The following is a 21,101-nucleotide window of genomic DNA, read 5'->3' as shown; positions in this document are numbered from 1 at the left end:
CTACTGAATTTGTTCATTTTCTGCTGTACTGCTGGCAACATGTCGCCACAGTCAGGTGCCAACTTTGTGGAGGGTGCAGGGAGGATATAAGAAAAATAAACGTGGATTTTGAGTCCTAGATGTTACCTGCCCATTTCCAAGAATAAGGATATACTCAAGTTTAGAGCAGGAAGTAAAAGAGCCATCTAATGTGGTCCTCTTCAGTACCCAACAAAATAGGACTAAGAAAAACATCTTGCTTTGGGAATATATACAACTGGGTTGTAAATTAAAAAGCTACAAAGGTTGATTATTCTGCACAATGAGCAAACTGGTGAGGACTCGATAAGATCAGAAGCTGAAGCTGAATGAAAGACATTGATTTGTATGGGAGAGAGAGGATTCAATTCATGACAAACTGGCAAAATCGGGAAAGTAGCAGTTTCATTTGAGATGACTTCACAAAACGAGATGGGAGTAATATCCTGGCAAAATCCAATAACTCAACCAGTATATTAATTATTGACCTGCTCATGCGAGGGGACATTTTGAAAGTTCACAAGAAAAGACATGGCAGAATTGCAAAATGGTAATAATTGCTATAGAAGAAACAATCATGAAGATACTTCAATTTGAATCAGTGTGGGAAAACATGTCAAAAGGCAAAATTTGAGGCATCTTTTTTAAAGTTATAAAGCTAGTAATTGTCATTACGATCCAGTGAAGGTGATGTATTTGAACGCCCTTGGTGAGGGACCACGTAAAAATCTGTTAAGACCGTATAAGAATTAAAGCAATTAAAGGTAATATACATGTCTAAATTAAGAATGATTTAATTGGAAGAAAACAGGAGGAATGAAACATTTTTAGGTTGGGCTGCTTTGACAGAATCCACAGGGGTTAGTGCCAGCTCCCCAGCTGCTGACGAACTTGCATGAATTTGGATGAGCTGGTTAAGTGTAACATTTCAAAATTCACAGCTGAAGACAGCTGGATGTTACAAAGTTGTGAGAAGGATGCAGAGAGGTTTCATGCAATGTAAACATGCAGACTAAATGGGTGTATGCATGGCAAATGGGGTATGAAATGGGTAATATGTTGGGGAAAAGTCCAAGAGCATCCACTTTGATCGAAATTAAGAAAGCAGAGTATTTTCTTTCAGATGGCGAAATTGAAAGATTCAAAGATACATGCAGGTCAGTAGTTTAATCGGCCACTGCAAATTGGCCCAAGTGTGTCGGTGAATGGTAACATCTGGGGATTTGATAAGATGAATAGAGAATTAGATTAATGTAGCATTGGTGTAAATGGATGGATGATTTGGTTCTGTCTTCACTAAGGAAGACATAAATAATCTGCCGGAAATAGCAGGGGACCGGGGGTCAAATCAGATGGAGGAACTGAGTGAAATCCAGGTTAGCCGGGAAGTGGTGTTAGGTAAATTGAATAGATTAAAGGCCGATAAATCCCCAGGGCCAGATAGGCTGCATCCCAGAGTACTTAAGGAAGTAGCCCCAGAAATAGTGGATGCATTAGTGATAATTTTTCCAAACTCTTTAGATTCTGGAGTAGTTCCTGAGGATTGGAGGGTAGCTAATGTAACACCACTTTTTAAAAGGGGAGGGAGAGAGAAAACAGGGAATTACAGACCAGTTAGTCTAACATCGGTACAGGTGCACAACCTTTTATCCGAAAGCCTTGGGACCAGACACTTTTCGTAATTCAGAATTTTTCGGTCTTCGGAATGGAAATCTTTTAGCGTAGATTTTAATGGCTGGCTCAGTGGTAGAGTGTTCGGCTCATATCCGCAAGATCGCGAGTTTGCGCCTTGATCCCAGCAGTTACTCGGTCGCGAGTTTGAGTCTTCAATGTCGTTTTTTCTTGCAGAATAAATGTTTGTATGAAATGCAGTGTAGGAGAGGTGTACTGACTGTGTGAGCAGAACTTCGGAAGTGATTGCCCACCAGTCTAAAAAGCCGCTGTGTCTCCCTGTCCCTGGGATAGCAGGGGGCGATCAAACAGCACAATACCCCCCTCCCCCTCCAACTCCAGAGGAATCCTCTCCCCGATGGGCCGCTACGGCGACAAGTGGCAGTTTGCCCACAGCCAGAGCTGCGCCACCCCAAGAACACCTTGCACACCCTCAGCTTCTGCCCCTACGTGTTCCTCTGGAGTTGGAGCGGGGCTGGGCTGGAGTTGCTGCTGGCTATGGGTCTCTGGGATCTCCGTGCTTGCAGTGGGCCTGGGGGTCGCTGTCCCGTTGGTCCTGACGTCTCCGGCCACTCCCCTGGACTGGAGCTGAGACTGGGAACTGTACCACCCTTGCCCCCTCCCTCTGCAACTGCAAACAACCCCACTCTCCTGCAAGGGCGGTACAGTTCCCGGAGGATAGCAGGTGGCAGGAGACGTCAGGACCAACAGGAACCCGCTCCCCGATGGGCCCCTACGACGCCCCGAGCTGCGACCCAGGTTCCTCTGTAGTTGGAGCGGGGCTGGGCTGGGCTGCTGTTGGCTGTGGGTCTCTGGGATCCCCGTGCTTGCGGTGGGCCTGGTGGTCGACGTCCAATTGGTCCTGACGTCTCCGGTGACTGCACTGACGTGCTGGCTGCCATCGCCGACGTGAAGACAGTACAAAGCCCCCGCGCCGGTGCAATGAGCGGGGAGCTGGAGAGGGGAGGGATGGGGTCACACACATGGCCGGGGAGCAGAGGGGTGTAGGTGGGGTGAAACTGAAGGGAGCGACAATATGCTGCTACCTGCCAGCTGAGTTAAGAAGTTCCCACGCAAGACTCACGATACACTGTGTATCGTGAGTCTACCATGGGAACTTTTTAACTCAGATGGCAGGTAGCAGCATATTGTCAATTATTAACCCTCCCGCGCAATATACCCTCACCTTGTCTTTTATGAATGGGGATTTAGTTCCCCTTTCTTCGAGGACCGACCGGAGGTTCCGCTGTCACCTCTGCGGGCCGCCCTCGGTGAACGTTTTCAAGGACCTTTCTTCAAGGACCGAAAAAATGTCGCTATTCGGAGGTTTTCGTTATTTGGATCTTTGGATAAAAGGTTGTGCACCTGTAGTGGGGAAACTGCTAGAATCAGTTATTAAAGATGGGATAGCAGCACATTTGGAAAGTGGTGAAATCATTGGACAAAGTCAGCATGGATTTATGAAGGGTAAATCATGTCTGACGAATCTTATAGAATTTTTCGAGGATGTAACTAGTAGAGTGGATAAGGGAGAACCAGTGGATGTGTTATATCTGGACTTTCAGAAGGCTTTCGACAAGGTCCCACATAAGAGATTAGTATACAAACTTAAAGCACACGGTATTGGGGGTTCAGTATTGATGTGGATAGAGAACTGGCTGGCAGACAGGAAGCAAAGAATAGGAGTAAACGGGTCCATTTCACAATGGCAGGCAGTGACTAGTGGGGTACCGCAGGGCTCAGTTCTGGGACCCCAGCTATTTACGATATATATTAATGATTTGGACGAGGGAATTGAATGCAACATCTCCAAGTTTGCGGATGACACGAAGCTGGGGGGCAGTTAGCTGGGAGGAGGATGCTAGGAGGCTGCAAGGTGACTTGGATAGGCTGGGTGAGTGGGCAAATGCATGGCAGATGCAGTATAATGTGGATAAATGTGAGGTTATCCACTTTGGTGGCAAAAACAGGAAAGTAGATTATTATCTGAATGGTGGCCGATTAGGAAAGGGGGACATGCAACGAGACCTGGGTATCATGGTACACCAGTCATTAAAAGTAGGCATGCAGGTGCAGCAGGCAGTGAAGAAGGCGAATGGTATGTTAGCATTCATCGCAAAAGGATTTGAGTATAGGTCAGGGATGTTCTACTGCAGTTGTACAGGGTCTTGGTGAGACCACACTTGGAGTATTGCGTCCAGTTTTGGTCTCCTAATCTGAGGAAAGACATTCTTGCCATAGAGGGAGTACAGAGAAGGTTCACCAGACTGATTCCTGGGATGTCAGGACTTTCATATGAAGAAAGAATGGATAGACTTGGTTTGTACTCACTAGAATTTAGAAGATTGAGGGGGGATCTTATAGAAACTTACAAAATTCTTAAGAGGTTGGACAGGCTAGATGCAGGAAGATTGTTCCCGATGTTGGGAAAGTCCAGAACAAGGGCTCACAGTTTAAGGATAAGGGGGAAATCCTTTAGGACCGAGATGAGGAAAACATTTTTCACACAGAGAGTGGTGAATCTCTGGAATTCTCTCCCGCAGAAGGTAGTTGAGGCCAGTTCATTGACTATATTTAAGAGGGAGTTAGATGTGGTCCTTGTGGCTAAAGGGATCAGGGGGTATGGAGAGAAGGCAGGTACAGGATACTGAGTTGGATGATCAGCCATGATCATATTGAATGGCGGTGCAGGCTCGAAGGGCCGAATGGCCTACTCCTGCACCTATTTTCTATGTTTCTATGATGATCAGCATGGACCTGGTGGACATAAAGGCCTGTTTCCCTGTTGTAGTGTTCAGTGCAATAGTTACTGCAATAATGAGTGGCCCTGGAATTCAGACTAAAGGCTTGTTTGACTTAACCTAAGAACATAGGTTCAACAGAGGGAGCATAATAAAGGTTCATCAGATTTATTTCCAGAATGGGATGAATTGTTCATCGAAGAGAAAGAGCCTATAAGCAATGTTCCCTCGAAGCTGTGCGCGCGCACACAAGCTTTGAAACCAGCGCACAAAGAAAATGTATGTGCGCACAAAAGTATTTTGAAATTAGGAAAATAAAATCTCCACTATAAAATTTCTCCGCTATAAATGACAGTGGAGAAATTTTATAGTGGAGATTCTTTTTTCCCCGAATTTCAAAATCCGCGGCCCAATCCGACACCAGGGACAGCTGCAACCCGCTCTGGCATCGACGGGGAAATCATTGGACCCTTTCGCGGGCCACATCCCGTCCGTGGGCCGCATACGTCCCCGACCATCACCCGGGGGAGGGTCAGGGCCTCCCTCCCCAAGGATGGCGGCGCTGCTGGCAGGTACCCAGCGGTAAATGGGTGGGACTGGACCTTGGAGAGGGAGGTGGGGAGGGAGAGGATGGGAGTAAGGGAGAGAGGTGTGGGGAGGGAATGAGGAAAGGGAAGGAGAGTGGGGGGACGGGGGAGGAGAGAAGGGGAGGACATTACACTGTTAAAATAAAGAACTGTTTCATTTGAAAAATGAAAGCTTTCAAGAGTCTGTATGTCATAGACACTACAATGTTACCTAAAATGTAGTGATCAATAATTATACAGTATGTAATTTATACTTATTTGTGAAAATCTCATAATCATATTGACTTTATTGCACAGTTTCCAAAGATCCATTTCAAATTCTGTAGCTGGCATTGAGTTTTTAATTGATAGATATTTTGATTCACCATGTCAAATTCAAAGGATGCAAAGGGTGTGAAGCGCAAAAGAACTGCAAGCTGGTTTAAAGTTGTATGACTTAACGAAATGGTAAAATCTACTACACCAAAAGCTCATGAGGTCAAATTTGCACAAGAATTCAGTGCGCACACACAGTTGTAACAGCATAAAAATTGCACGATAGAAGATTTCTGCACCCAATTCTTATAATTATAAAACTTTGACTTTGGGTGTGTGTTTGTGTGTGTATTTATTTGGTTGTGTGCGACCCATTCAGGACAAAATGATATTGGAAAGCAGGAAACCGTGGACCAGTTCGATGAATGTCTGTATATTTTACTCTTTTACATCTGTGCATCACTGCCAAGCTCTACATTTATTGCTTGTCCACAATTACCCTGGTTTAACATTTCAGTCAATCATTTTGGTGTGTCTGGCATCACACTTGTAGCAGATTTAACAAGTATGGCAGATTTCCTTCTGTGAAGGATAGTAGTAAATCTGGTGTTTTTTGTGATAATGGTTAATGTTTTTATGTTCCAGGTTATTGAAATAGTCCAGATGTCATGATTACCAGTTTGGAAATTTAACTGTAGCATCACTATCATACCATTTTAAACAAGTACTCTCATGCACATTATTAAGAAAATGTGAAGTTATCCACTTTAGTGGCAAGAACAAGAAGGCTGATTATTATCTGAATGGTGTCAGATTAGGAAAAGGGGAGGTGCAACGAGACCTAGGTATCCTTGCACATCAGTCACTGAAAGTAAGCATGCAGGTACAGCAGGCAGTAAACAAAGCTAATGGCATGTTTGCCTTCATAGTGAGAGGATTTGAGTATAGAGCAAGGAGGTCCTACTGCAGTTATAGATGGCCCTGGTGAGACCGTACTTGGAGTATTGTGTGCAGTTTTGGTCTCCTAATTTGAGGAAAGACATTCTTGCTATTGAGGGAGTGCAGCGTAGGTTCACCTGGTTAATTTCCAGGATGGCGAGACTGGCATATGATGAAATAATGGATTGACTGGGCTTACAGTATATTCACTGGAATTTAGAAGGATGAAAAGAGATCTTATAGAAACATAACATTCTTAAGGGATTAGACAAGCTAGATACAGGAAAAATGTTCCCCATGTTGGGGAGTTCAGAACCAGGGGTCACAGTTTAAGAATAAGGAGTTGGCCATTTAGGACTGAGATGAGGATAAAACCTTTTTGGCCAGAGATTTGCAAATTTGTAGAATTATCCAGGCAGTAGAGGCCAATTCACTGGATGTATTCGAGAGAGAGTTCGATTGAGCTCTTGGGGCAAATGGAATCAAGGGGTATGGGGAGAAAGCAGGAACAGGGTACTGATTGTGGATGATTAGCCATGATCATATTCAATGGTGGTGCTGGCTCGAATGGCCGAATGGCTTACTCCTGCACCTATTGGGACACTGCACCTGGAATTCTACATACAGTATTGATGTTCTTTTTTAAGAAAGGATATCATTCAAATGGGAGGCAATTCACTTGTTGATTTCTAAGATGAAAGTGTTGTCTTATGGACCTGTCCGACTTTGACCATTTTTCAGGCAACTGCTGGCTGAAAAAGCGGCAACAGGAACAGCGACTGTCAGAGTGGAACACACACACACACACACACACACACACACACACACACACACACACACACACACACACACACACACACACACACACACACACACACACACACACACACACACACACACACACACACACACACACACACACACACACTCTGACAATGTGATACAGATAAACACCATGATGAACAGGAAGGTTGATGCTGTAATTAAGAAGGTTCACGCAAGTCCTTTAAAACGGCGGGGGGGGGGGAGAAGTAGTGGAGACAACTTTTAAGAAGCCAGAGATGCACGTCTGTGAATCTCGGCGGGCATTAACATTACCGGTTGGTTATCCTTGGTTCTGAAAACTACTGCTAACGTTTTTTTCCCCAATGAGCCAATTAAATTGTAGCACCGGCTACAACCTACGAGAACCTACGACAACCTTCGACTTCCTGGCAACACAATACCACTGCACCTACGGCATGAGAATTCTCACTACTCTCCATGGCAGCTTCATTCTGGTTGCTGCTAATGTTTCAACATGTTGAAAAATTCCCGGCGACCATAATGAGGCCGGATTCCCAGAATGTGGGAATTCCTCACGACCATGAAGGTGACTACCCGGCAACCACCTGCGAACATGTGGCGACCGCATAGTCCTGCAGTCGCCTAAAAAGTCGCCTAAGTGGGACAGGCGCATTAGGATTAGGCTGACACTTGCTGGAGTTTTCAAGAATAAGTAGTAGTTTCATTGAAATACATTTGCTAGACAAAAGTTAATGCTGCTCTTTTTATTGCCCTTTTGCTCATTTCCAGAGTAATCGCCAATAGTTGCCAGGTCTCTAAAATCTAGAATTTCCTTCCAAACCTCTAATTTACCTTTAAGTGTTTCTTAAAACCTGTATTTTTAAATGAACTTGTAGTCATCTCCCCTCATTCCTTTTAGTTAGGCCTTTTTGTTGTTTCTTGTTTGATTATTCTCCCTTGGACTATTTTAAGTTAAATGAACGAGTATAAGTAAAATAACACAAAATGTTGGAAATATTCGGAAGGTTGGGCAGCTTCCATGGAGAGAAAATGCTTTTAATTTTTCTGAAATGGTTTTGGCTTTTTCTGGCATCTATTGTACTTTGCTTTGAGATTGCAATTTGATATTGAATTATAGTTTGAATTCTCAAGTTTTTAATGTTTTGTGTATATTATATTTTAGGTCCTGATAGTTACGGAAGAACCAGATTTGCCTTATATGCGGCCACCACTTTCGAAAGAGCTCTGGTTTTCAGATGACTCCAGTGTTCCGGAAACACTGAAATTTAAACAATGGAATGGAAAAGAAAGGAGGTAGGCTTATAATATTACTGAAATTGATATATAATAATTGCTCATTTTTGTTCCTTTCCTGTTCAATCATAACATAGAGGTTGATAGTTTAGAGATGCAGCATGGAAACAAGCCCATCGGTCCACCAGGTCCTCGCCAACCTGCAACCCACTCCTGCATATTAACACTATCCTACACACTCTGGGGATAATTATTACATTTGCCAATATACCTACATACCTGTACACCTTTGGAGTGTGGGAAGAAACCAAAGATTTCAGAGAAAACCCACGTAGGTCACGGGGAGAACAGACAACTCCCATAGTCAGGATCGAACCCATGTCTTTGAGGCTGTAAGCGCTGTCAGGCAGTTACTCTACCACTGCGCCACCTTGCTTCTTATAGGATGTAGGGTTTTTGTTTCTTTAGCTTTCTTTATCAGACAAGTGCTTTGGTAAGGAACAGGGGGGAAAGAATGCCTATTCTAGGGGGATTTTGGAAAATTGCCAATAACGCCATACTAAAAAAAAAGCCACAAGACATACAGCTACATAAAAGTTAACATCAACATCCACGGCAACGGATTCCCCACATTCCTCACTGTGATGGAAGGCAATGAAGCCCAATCTTCTTCCTCTATTCTCCCGCAGTCGGGGCGATCAAAGCTCCCACAGCCAGAAAATGAAGCTCCCGCGTTGGGGCGGTCGAAGCTCCTGCAGCTTGGAGCTCCTGAATTAAGTCTCCCACCAGGGACTGCGAGTTTCACGATGTTAAAGTCCGCAGACTCCTGCGGTTGGAGCTCCAAAGTTGATCCCCGACAGAGACCGCGAGCGCCACGATTGTCAGACCGCAGGCTCCCGCGTTTGGAGCTCCTGAAGTCGGTCTCCAGCAAAGGCCGCTAACTCCTCGAATGTAGGCCGCAGTGCGGACGGAGATACGATATGGAAAGAAATCGCATCTCCGTCGAGGTAAAATAAATTCCCCAATGCCCCACGCCCCCACTCCCCACATAAAACAAGCTAAAGAGCACTAAAACAAACATTTAATACATACTATCGAACAACAAAGAAGGAAGGGACAGACAGACTGTTGGCGAGGCTGCCATTGGTGGCGCCACTCTTTCTTGGAATTCTTTGAAGAAGTAAATAGTAGGACAGACAAAGGAGAGTCAGTGGGTGTTGTATACCTAGATTTTCAGAAAGCTTTTGATAAGGTGCCACACATGAGGCTGCTAAGGAAGATGAGAGGCAGTAGTATGAAAGGGCAGATACTAGCATGAATATCATGTTGGCTGGATGGTAGAAGGCAAAGAGTAGCGATAAAGGGAGCTTTTTCTGGTTGGCTGCCAGTGACTAGCGGAGTACCACAGTGGTCAGTGCTGGGGTGTTGGTACTCTACACGTTGTATATTACTTATTTTGACGAGTGGATTGAAGGCTTTGTGGCCACGTTTACAGATGATAGGAAAATAGATGGAGGGGCAGGTAATGCAGAGAAAGCAGGGACTCTGCAGAAGGACTTCAACAGAGTGGGCAGAGAAGTGGCAGATGAAAGATTGTGTAGCAAAGTATGGAGTCATGCATTTTGGTAGTAGAAGTAAAGGCGTCTAAATGGGGGGAGAATCCAGAAATCGGAGGTTCAAAAGAACATGGGAGTGCTGGTGCAGGATCCCAAAAAGTTAATCTGCAAGTCGAATCAGTAGTAAAGAAGGCTAACGCAATGTTAGCATTTATTTTTGAAGAGGGCTAGAATACAAAAACAGGGATGTAATGCTTAGCCTTTACAAGGCACTGGTCAGGCCAAATTTGGAGTATTGTGAGCAATTTTGGGCACCATATCTGAAGAAGAATGTGTTGGCCCTGGAGAGATTTCAGGGGAGATTTACAAGAATGATCTCCGGAATGAGAGTGTTAACATATGATAAGGATTTGAGGGCACTGGGCCTGTACTCGCTGGAGTTTAGAAGAATGAGGGGGGACTTCATTGAAATGTACCAAATAGTGAAAGGCTTGGATAGAGTGGATGTGGAGAGGATGTTTCCAAATTGTGGGCGAGTCAAGGACTAGAGGTTATAGCCTCAGAATTAAAGGACGGTCCTTTAGGAAGGAGATGAGGAATTTCTTTAGTCAGAGGGTGATGAATCTGTGGAATTCTTTGCCACAGAAGGCTGTGGAGGCCGTCAATGGATATATTTGTGGCAGGGATAGATAGATTCTTGATTAGTAAGGGTGTTGGGGGGGATGTGGGGAGAAGGTAGAAGAATGGGGTTAGGAGGGAGATAGAACGGCCATGTTTGAATGGGTAGACTTGATGGGCTGAATGGTCTAATTCTGCTGCATCTGTTGTCCACAGAAAAGTTTTAAGGGTCTGATTCTTACATGGTTTTTTTTTAAACTTGCCCTTTTCGTTTTTTAAAACAGTATTTACTTCCAGCCCCCGTCGTTCTATGTCAGCCCTCAAGAGTTATCTTTTGTGGAGAATGGAGGAGTAGCAGTGTTAACTAGAAAAAAAGTAAGTCTAAAAATTTACATTTAGTAATTGTATCAGGATCACATCAGATTTGAAAGCCATGTGTTAATAAAAGGAAGTGTGCACAACAGATCTGTTAGTTTAATTGCCTTGCATTCTCTTGATTATTTGCATAATGGCATGTTGTAGTTTTTAAGCTTGTGCTTAAACACAAAGGGCTATTTTGAGATGGTTTACTATGGGCAGTGCGACTTAATGGCAAGAGTTGGTATTGTTTTTCGTTGCAGGTTGTAAACATTGATGTCCGAGGAAACAAAGTAAAATTAGACGATGATGTGGAAATAACATACGATAAATGTTTAATTGCAACAGGTAACCTTTTAATTTTTTTTCATACTAGCAGTCCTTTCAATATAGTTATGGTCTGTTCTAAGCTTAATTTTTAGTTGCATACTTATTTTTTGCCACAGTTGAGCATTGTCTTGTTTATAATCTGTATTGTTAGTGAAGGAGGATGGGTTTTTTTTTCTACATCTAATTAAAAGATAAGTTTGGGACAAGAGTGATGAGATTGCTCTGCTCGAAATTTGTGCTGTCTTCAAGTTCCAAGTGGTCTGCCTGTGTTGTAATAAATGTCACATAATCATACCGCACAGAAACAGGCCCTGTGCCCCACATTGTTCATGCTGACTATGATGCTGATCTTTGCTCATTCCATTTGCATGCATCAGGCCTGTATCTCTCCTCATCTTTCTTATCTAAACGTTTATTCAAGTGCTTTTAAATATTGTACTGTTCCTGTCGCCATCACTAGCTTTGGCAACTCATTTCAAATATTGATCACCCTCTGTGAGAAGAACCCCCCCCCCCCCCCCCCCCCCCCAAGATCACCATTGAAATTCTCACCACCCCCAACCCCCCTACCCATGTGCAATTTGTTCAAGACTCTCCTGCCCAAGAAATAATACCAAATGATACAATCTATGTCCCTTATAATTTTATAAACCTCCATAAAATCACCCCTTGCCTCCCTATGTTAGGAGACAAAAACAAAAAAAAATCAAATTGCTGGAGGAACTCAGCGGATAAGGCAGCATCCTGAAAGGGAAACAGCCATTATTGACCCTACATTTGGACTGGATAGTGGGAAGCTGGCCAGTATAAGGAGGTGAGGGAAAGGGAACTGATGAGATAGCAATAGAGGCTGGAAGGGGGTAACTGAAGGCAACAAAGGGGTACAGTTGATGGAGGCATAAGAAAAGAAGAATGTAACCCAAATAAGCAGTATGGTGGGCAGATGGAAAGAGTGCAGGGAGTGCTGGAGGACCTAATGGGAGGAGTGTGTTGGTGATGGGAAGGGAGGGGAAAGAAACTGGGTAATAGAGGGAGTGGACAATGGAAAGGGTTTGTGTGAGGGGAAGCAGATTCAACTATGAATTTTAAAAGGCATTTGGACAGATATTTTGATGCGAAAGGAGTAGAGGGGTTCAGGTCTAACACTGGGGGATGGAATGGGAACTGGTAGATGTCACGATTGGTTTTGACAAGGTGGGCCAAAAAGGCTTGTTTCTGTGCTTTGATTCTTCCCTGTCACCTATGTTCCTACAGTGACCTGTAGACTTGCACCCTAGGTCACTCCGCGTCATAACTCCGACAGTCCTTGCTCTTTACTCCATATATTCCTAGCAGAATTTGACGTCGCACGCTGCATCGCTTCACGTGTTTTAACCTCTGAACCAGCCTACCATGTCGGACCTCGTCAAAAGCCTTACTGAAGTCTATGTGAATCATATCGACTGCTCTGCCCTCATTAACTTTCTTGGATACCTCTTCAAAAACCCATGATTTGTGAGACGTGAACTCCTGCACAAAGCTTGCTAACACCAGTTAATCAGTCCCTGCCTTTCCAAATGAACATAAACCTTGTCCATTAGAGTCTTCACCAACATTTTTCCTGCACGGATAGAAGACTCACTGGCCTACAGATTGCAGGTTTTTCCATGAGACCTTTTTGTTGAACGAGGGACAGTATTGTCTATCATCCCGAGGCTAATGAAGGTGTAAAAATCTGTCAGCTTAGTTGGATACCAATTTTCTGTATCAGACATTTGCTTCCATCTTCCCTGCTCAAGATTTCAATATCCTTTGTTAACCAAGTTTCGCTAAACCGACCATGTTTGCTTCTTGCACTGCTAGGGGCATGCTGACTCTGAACTCTATTTACTTTGTTTTTAAGTAATTATCAATATTGGGACCAGTATAACCTTACTGCTTTTACCTTGTGCAATCTGTCAACATATTTGTTCGAATCCCTGCTGACGCTTGGGAAGCCTGCAGTATAACTATCAAAACATACTACCCAAACAACCTCATTGGCTGATCCCTGCAGAACATTCTCCCTCCATACTGCTGCAATGCTCTCCCTGATCTGCAGTGCGTTCCCCCCTGTCACGTCTGAAATTTCTACATCCTGGAATGTTGACCTGTCAGTCCTGACCTCTTGCCCTCATTTTTATCATGCGCTGATCCAGGGTCAACTTGTGCTGATCCATGTCCTCAACTCATTCACCTTATCTGAAGTTTGTTGCACTGGAGTAAACATAGTTACGCCTCCAGGCCCTTTCATGCTTCTCCTGCTTCTGTCCCACTGCTCTTCCCACTGGTCTTGCATGTTATATTTTCTACATGAGTCAACTTTCCTTTGCGATGCACTGTAACTCTAGGTTCCACCTCCTGCCTCACTAGTTTAAAGCCATCTGATTTGCATTTGCAAACCACTCTGTAAGGATATTGATTTTCCTCTTCAGTTTGCACATTGTCCTTGTATGCCACGCTTGCCCTAGAAGAAATTCCAATGATCCAAAAACATGTTACCTTCTCCCTTCCCCACCCCCCCCCCCCCCCCCTGCGAACCTATTCTTTAGCCACACATTTTTCCATTTGGATACAAAATGGCACGTGACAGTGACTAATCTTGTTATCAACCCTAGAGGTCCTGATTTTCAATTCATTTTTCTACTTAACTCCCTAAATTCCATGACTGCATATTTCTTATCTATGTCATTAGCACCAATGTGGATCTCCTACATCTCAGAGGAGGAGCCATGACTGAATTACTAATTGTTCTAGCTATTGACATACATAAAGAATGACTTTGCCTTACAAAGCCTCCTCTTTATTTTCAACTACAGCACTTCTGTCCAAGAAACAGTGGTTCTATCTGGCCTCTTCTGCTAAACCTACCTCTTTTTATAACTCCTCTTTGTAACATCGTTCCCCAGTCCCGCATGGCCCGTTTTATCTTTTCATCCAACGGGATCCTACTACTGGCCACATCTACCAGTTTCCACCCCTTTCTGCTTTCCACAGAGACCGTTCCCACCGCAACACCCTGATCAACTCGTCTCTTCCCACCCAAGCCACTCCCTCCCCAGGTACTTTCCCCTGCAACCGCAGGAGATGCAACACCTGTCCCATTACCTCCCCCCGTGACCAACCAAGGACCCTGACAGTCTTTCCAGGTGAGGCAGAGGTTCACCTGCTCCTCCTCCAACCCATTTCATTTGGGTAGCTTACACCCCAGTGGTATGATCATTGACTTATCTAACTTCAAATAGCCCTTACTTTCCATCTCTCTCGATCCCCTCCCCATCCCAATTCTCCTACCAGTCTTACTGTCTCAGACTACATTCTATCTGTCCCGCCACTCCCCTGACATCAGTCTGAAGGAGGGTCTCGACCCGAAACGTTGCCCATTCCTTCTCTCCAGAGATGCTGCCTGTCCCGCTCAGTTACAAATGCATTTTGTGTCTACCTTTTTATAACTTACTTAGGTCCAATATTACAGACACTGCATGTCCTGCTGACGTTTATAACCCTTGCCTTGTTCTCTCTCGCTTTCTTTCTCATGAAAGTATTCATAACTTAAAATGAATCAAGAAAAACATATTTGCTGGTGATGGAATGAAACAATTTCTTTCACATGATTAGTCTTGTTGATTTGTTTTTAAATGCGTAATTTAGCATTTCACCCTCTAACTCGACTTGCCTGGTTACAACCTCGTGATGTTCAGTGTGAGATCAGAAACTCAGCAGGAAAAAAACCCCAACTATTTCATTTAATTTTATTATTGCTTTTACAACGTATTTTGCTGATGAAGTCATAAACTTGCACAAGTTTTTAAATTTTCCTTTGTATATACACCTATCATGCCTTTCTATTTCAATTTTGCTTATGTTTTTTTTGCATTCCTAGGTGGAATTCCACGCAACCTTCCATCACTTGAAAGAGCAGGAGAAGAGGTACAAAAGAGAACAACTCTATTTAGGAAGGTAAATATAGTATTATTTTCTTTAGGGTTTTGCCTTCCACCAGGATTTCATTAAAAAAAAATTAAGTTTTAGGTTAAATGTATTGTATTTTGTACCACTCATTCCAGAAAAAAGGCTCTTCACCCTATGGTAGGCCGATTTTAGGACACATCTGTACGTATCACATTTATCAGCACTTGGTCTAGCCAGGGTGAAGTTGATATTGTGTGGTCTAGGTTCACAAATGGAAAATTCGAGGATGAAGCAGATGGTTGCCATCATGTATGGAACTGTCAGGTTAATGAGGAGGGCATGAAATAAAATGAAATTGGCATTACAATGTGCTGTTTTAACGTACTTTCTAATCATGAAAGCTATAAAGTCTGCATTGACATATGCTGCTTTAAAGTTTCAACCATCTCTACTTTGGCGCTGTCAATGTATAACTTTGCTTCCTGAAGTCTATCACTATCTTCTTTGTCTTGTTGACATTGAGAGAAAGGCTGTTGTCTTGACACCAGGTCAAGAGGTTCTTAATCTCCTTCCTGTACTTACTTTGTCATTATTTGATATCCAATATTTGGTATTTCGTTAAACATGGACGTGAAGGCATTGTTTAAGTGTGAACTATGAAAATGTAGGTATTTTGTGATTAGTGCAGTTGAATGTATTGAAAATAATGTATAATTAACATAACATATTAAGAGTATTTTAATATAATGCTCTTGAGGGGGCATTAAATGCAATGCAGTGGATTGTGAAATAAAATTACTTCGCTTGGTGTGAAATCCGCAACAGTTGGACCATTTGATTCTAACTAATGGTGCTGTTTTTATGAACCTGTCCTTGGAGCTCAAAGTAAATCAAATGTTGTCTCTCCACAGCTGCTGCCAACTTGTTGTTTTGAATTTTTTTATCCTTGTCATTAAGAACACATTTTTACCACTGTCCATATCTTAGCTTTTGTGTTGTCTTCTATTTATATATTTCCTGGTTATATTTTATAGTAATATTTTCTGGATCACATTTTCACAATTTATAAAACTTTTTTTAATCGATTATCAACAATTGAGTTAGTTTTGTATTTTTAGCGTAAATAATTTTAAGTCATTCTTGCCATATTTCTTCACATAACCACCAGATTTGTTTCTCAGTTAAAAGCTAAAACTTTAATTTCTATATTATTTTTAAAGTAAATATATATAATTGCACTCAACTGAAGTTGTTTGCCAAGAATATGAATGTACTAATGTTCCTGAGACAAGCAAAGCAGTATGTGCCAAAGATATGTGCCTCCCATTTAAAACTTTAGTGGCATATTTTTGGCATTGAAAATGTACTGGTTGTATTTTTGTTTTAGACAGGTGGGTCTGTTCTGTGACAGGTTGATATTTATGCACCAATTACATTTTGAATTTTCATTGCTTGAAGTAGTGGTCAACTTGTCTGATGTTACATTTCGGTTATAGTTCAGATTAAGATTTCTAAACTGGAAAGTAAACTGTTCATCTTCACTGATGCTACCTGAACTGCACGGTATTTTCTGTTTTATCCCAATAACATCATAGTTAGGCAATATGAACTCTGAAATAGTATTAAAACTGTGGAGCACCTTTTGACACTGTTGGGAGAGCTTTAACCAGCTACCAGATTTCACCTGTATCTATCCAGGAGCAAGCTAAGTAATCCCTGGACGGGAAAAAAAAAGTCTTAGCCATATTTACCATTGCCATTTATAGTGCAGATGTGTTCTGGAAACGTGGAGTGCATGAGGTGGATTTTCTACTTATTTTATGGTTGTTTTTCTTTGGAGAAGTAACATTTTTTCTAATAGACTTAAATTTCCATTACAGGTAGAAGATTTTAAATCATTGGAGGCAATTTCAAGAAATGTGAAGTCTATTGTAATAATTGGTGGCGGATTTCTGGGCAGCGAATTGGCTTGTGCTTTGGGAAGACGTGGTATGTCTTTTCAGTTTATTTCAGTGAGAGAGATTAAAAAATTATGCTCAAAATAAATCCAATGTCGGAAATCTGGACCAGTAGGTACTTTGAGTGTTGACATAAGGAATTACAGATTCTGCTTTATAAAAAAAGACACAAAGTGCTAGAATACCTCAGTGCATCAAGCAGCATCACTGGGGAACATGGAAGATCTGGAAGTCTTGACCCGAAATGTCACCTAGCCATATTCTCAGGGAATGCTGCCAGACCTGCTGAGTTACTCCAGCACTTTGTGTCTGATTTGAATCTTGTTTTGCATGCACATGCTATTCTGTGTCATTTAGTTTGGTTCATTATTAAGGGTCTCTGATATTGAGCCTTTTGAATTTGCCTTATCTAAATATCCACTAAATAGATATTTATAGCTGCACGGTTTGTATTTCAATCATTAGCTAAAAACGTTAAAATTAACAAATATAAATAAGTACTCAAATTATTATTAGTAATCGCTCAATTTGGCTTCATTTTCATGATCTAAGCATTATTGGAAAAGATAGCTTTTCAGACTGTGGACCAGGAAAAAACATAATGGTGTTATCTGTTGTTTGTGTAACTGCCCTCCTTAACATTTTCCCTGCTGAGATGCTAAAAGGCATAGGTTTAAGGTGAGAAATGGAACAGTTTAAAAGAAAATATACAAGGCAAGTTTATTGTTTTTTATATACAGAGTGGTGGGTGTCAACACTGCAGGGTAACGTAGTGGTAGAAGTAGATATAATATTGATGTTAAAGAGGCATTTACACAGCCAAATGTGGGATATGAACACTGGAAATAGAGGGATATGAGCACAGATCAACACAGTACTAGAGGAACTCAGCAGCTCAGATAGCATATGTGGGAGAACCCTTCAACTGATTATAGTGTGTGGGGTGGAGGGGTGGTAAGCGAACAAAGATCTGGGAACAGGATAGAGCCAAGCAATTGATCAGTGAAAAAAAGATGACAATTGCTGGAATAACTTTGTGGGTCAGACAGCATCTCTGGAGAACATGGATAGATGATATTTCAGTACAGGACCCATCTTCAGACTAATTGACTGAGAGCGGGGGGGGGGGGGGGGGGGGGGGGGGACGACTGGAAGAGAGGAAGTGCAGGACAAAGTGTGGCAGGCAGTAAGTGAACACAGGCGAGGGGGGGAGGGGGATGGGAAAAAGGTTTGTCACGTCTTCCCATCACCACCTTTTTTCACGTTCAGCAGAGACAGCTCCCTCTGCCACACCTTGGTTCACTCATTCCTTCCCAACAAAACCACACCCTCCCCAGGTACTTTCCCCTGCAACTGCAGGAGATGTAACACCTGTTCCCATACCTCCTCCCTTGCCTCCATCCAGAGACCCTAGCGGTACTTCTTGGTGAGTCAGCGGTTCGCATGCACTTCTTCTAACGTCACTTACTGCATCTGGTGTTTCTGATGTGGACTCCTGTACATTGGCGAGACCAAGAAGTGGATGATCATCCAAGTGGGACACAGGGAAAATATTGGGGGGGGGGGGGGTGTTGTCTAGTTATCTAAAATTAGAGAATTCATTGTGAATTCTCTCCCACCCACCTTCCCTGTTTCCCCCCTCCCTCGTCTCTGTGGCCCACCTGAATGTGCATCTATTTTTCCCACAAACCCACCCCTCTTTCCCCCTCATCGCCTTCCACTTGTATCTCTTCTGGTATCACATATCGTGCCTCTTATCTTGTTTCCTTATCTCAGTCTTATCTTCTTCCCATCTCTAGGCTTTGCCACCAATCTGCCAATCATAACCACCCTCCTCTGCACCCACCTATCACTTAGCCCACCCATAGCTCTCTTCCAATTTTCTCCCCTGACTATAATCAGTCTGAAGAGGATCTTAACATAACTTAACCAATCCAAGTTCTCCACAGTTGCTGCCTGACCTGATTAGTTACTCTAGCAATGAATCTTTTTTATGTAAATTAGCATCTACAGTTCCTCGTATATGGATGATGATGTTTTGGATTGGGACTATCCTTTGGGCTGAGTTGAGGAGGCGTGAGTAAGCTGAAAAAGAAAGGTGGGACTGGGAATATAGATGAGCTTACGGAAGAGCGGTAAGGAGCAGGGTGGCTTCAGGGGCGGAAGATCCTGCAAGGAATGTGTGCACACTGGGCTGTGGAGGAGGGCATGGGAAAGAGAGGGGTGGAAGAAGGTACTATTTAAAATTGGAGAACTTAGCGTTCATACTGTTGGGTTATAAGGTACCCTAGCGGAATACAAGGTGCTGTTCTTTTTGTTTAAGTGTGGCCTCACTCTGGCAACGGAGGCAAAGGACAGAAAGATCGGCATGGCAATGGCGTTGGGAAGGGGCAATTAAATTATTAGCAACCGGGAGATCTGGCAGGCCTTGGTGGAGCTAACTACCACTGAGTAGTCATAACCACTCCTAGTTTCTCTGCAACCTCTCCAGCTTAACCATATGGGGGGGGGGGGGGGGGGGGGGGGGGGGGGATGGTGGTTGGACAAAGGCTAGAGATTAAAAAGACAAAAACCATGAGATAAGGACATTGAGATAGAAGAGACGTGAAATGTGAAGCCAGGGGAAGGAATATAGGTGGAAGGAGAAAGGGAGAAATGGATGCACATCCAGGTGGGGTACAGGGATGAGGGGAAGGGGGTGAATGTTTGTAGATTTATTACCTAAAATTGGAGAATTCAAAGTTCATACTATTCGGTTGTGAACTCCATAAGTGGAATATGAGATGCTCTTTCTGTTTCTTCCATTCCCAGAGTGAGCCCACATGCAAATTGGAGGATTGTCACCTTGTATTCCGCTTGGGTACTTTGCAACACAACAGTATGAATGTTGCATTCTCGCATTTTAGAAAGCTAAACCACACACACACACACACACACACACACACACACACACACGCGCGCGCGCGCACACACACACCTTTGTGTCAAAAGTTTTACATGGCTACAACATGAATTCGTGATTTTTATACTCGATGCACAAATGAAAGTCAGCATGTCATATGTTATCTTTGACACCCTTTAGGAGAATTATGACTAATACCCCACGATCCCACTGTAGATAAATGATCCTTCCTGTTCTGCCATTTGACCTGCCATAATGCATCATTTTATTATTTTAAATTTTATTACTATGTTGTTTTCTTTCAACAAAACGGAGGAGTTATTTTTTTCGGTAATGGCATTGAGGAGCATAAACAGGACAGAAGTGTGGACTCGAGAAAAGTTGGAGCAGCCATGACCCTGGCAGCAGGGTCGAGAAGCTTAAACTCTTGCTCTTTTTTCTTATGGGTTACTAGCATTTTATAAAACTGTCAATTATCCTAAATCTAATATTAGATATTTTACTTGTTCCCCGTGTACTTTTCTAAACCATGACATATTAAATCACAGCACAGAATACAGAACTTGAAGTGATCCAGATATTTCCTGAGAAAGGAAACATGGGTAAAATTCTCCCAGAATATCTCAGCAACTGGACAACTGAGAAAGTAAGGAAAGGTAAAGATCCTTCATTGTTATTTTTGTGGAAATTATTTTGAAGTGTTTTGATTGATGGTAGAAATTTATTGTTTTGATGTTAAACTTTGGAATTTACATAAGCATGCCAACAGTAAATCTTTTGCAACACAGAATATTTGGCTAATCTTAATCTCAAACTATTAAATTACATTTTTGTACAGTCAATGTCTGTTAAATTGAGAATCGATATAAATAGAGATTAAAAAAAAAAAATCAAATAAAGTCCCAAATATACAGTGTAATTTATCACAGAATAAAACATCCTACTTATGACCCTTTCCTTCCTCCCACTCTCTATGAAGATTTTCAGTATTTTGTTGGAAATATTACTGGTTTAACAGATGTTAAAATTGTATTTTATTCAGCACAGTTCTATTTGCATTGAAGCTAATTTGAATATGGTTCTTTTGAATATGATTCATAAATGGTTAAATGGTAGTAATTCGACTGCGTCATTGAACTCGAAGTGAGACCAGTTTATTTAAAGCTGTCAATGCTTATTTGCTTATTCTTCAATATTTT

General features: G+C 42.5%; 1 protein-coding gene across 8 annotated transcripts in view; it reads left to right on the top strand.

Annotated features, from left to right (window-relative positions):
• The window catches only part of aifm1 (apoptosis inducing factor mitochondrion associated 1), a 57,803-nt gene that overhangs the window by 27,136 nt on the left and 9,566 nt on the right, over positions 1-21,101 (top strand). For all 8 annotated transcript variants that reach the window (XM_055643920.1, XM_055643916.1, XM_055643913.1 and 5 more), the window contains 6 exons: positions 8,181-8,311; positions 10,710-10,800; positions 11,046-11,130; positions 15,014-15,090; positions 16,923-17,031; positions 20,451-20,558. In XM_055643920.1, the coding sequence (XP_055499895.1) occupies positions 8,181-8,311; positions 10,710-10,800; positions 11,046-11,130; positions 15,014-15,090; positions 16,923-17,031; positions 20,451-20,558 (601 nt within the window). The remainder of the gene's footprint in view (positions 1-8,180; positions 8,312-10,709; positions 10,801-11,045; positions 11,131-15,013; positions 15,091-16,922; positions 17,032-20,450; positions 20,559-21,101) is intronic.

This window comes from Leucoraja erinacea, chromosome 12 (assembly GCF_028641065.1).
Source record: "Leucoraja erinacea ecotype New England chromosome 12, Leri_hhj_1, whole genome shotgun sequence".
Lineage (NCBI taxonomy): Eukaryota > Metazoa > Chordata > Chondrichthyes > Rajiformes > Rajidae > Leucoraja > Leucoraja erinaceus.
The sequence above is the reverse complement of the archived record's forward strand: the minus strand, read 5'-3'. Positions and strand labels throughout refer to the sequence as shown.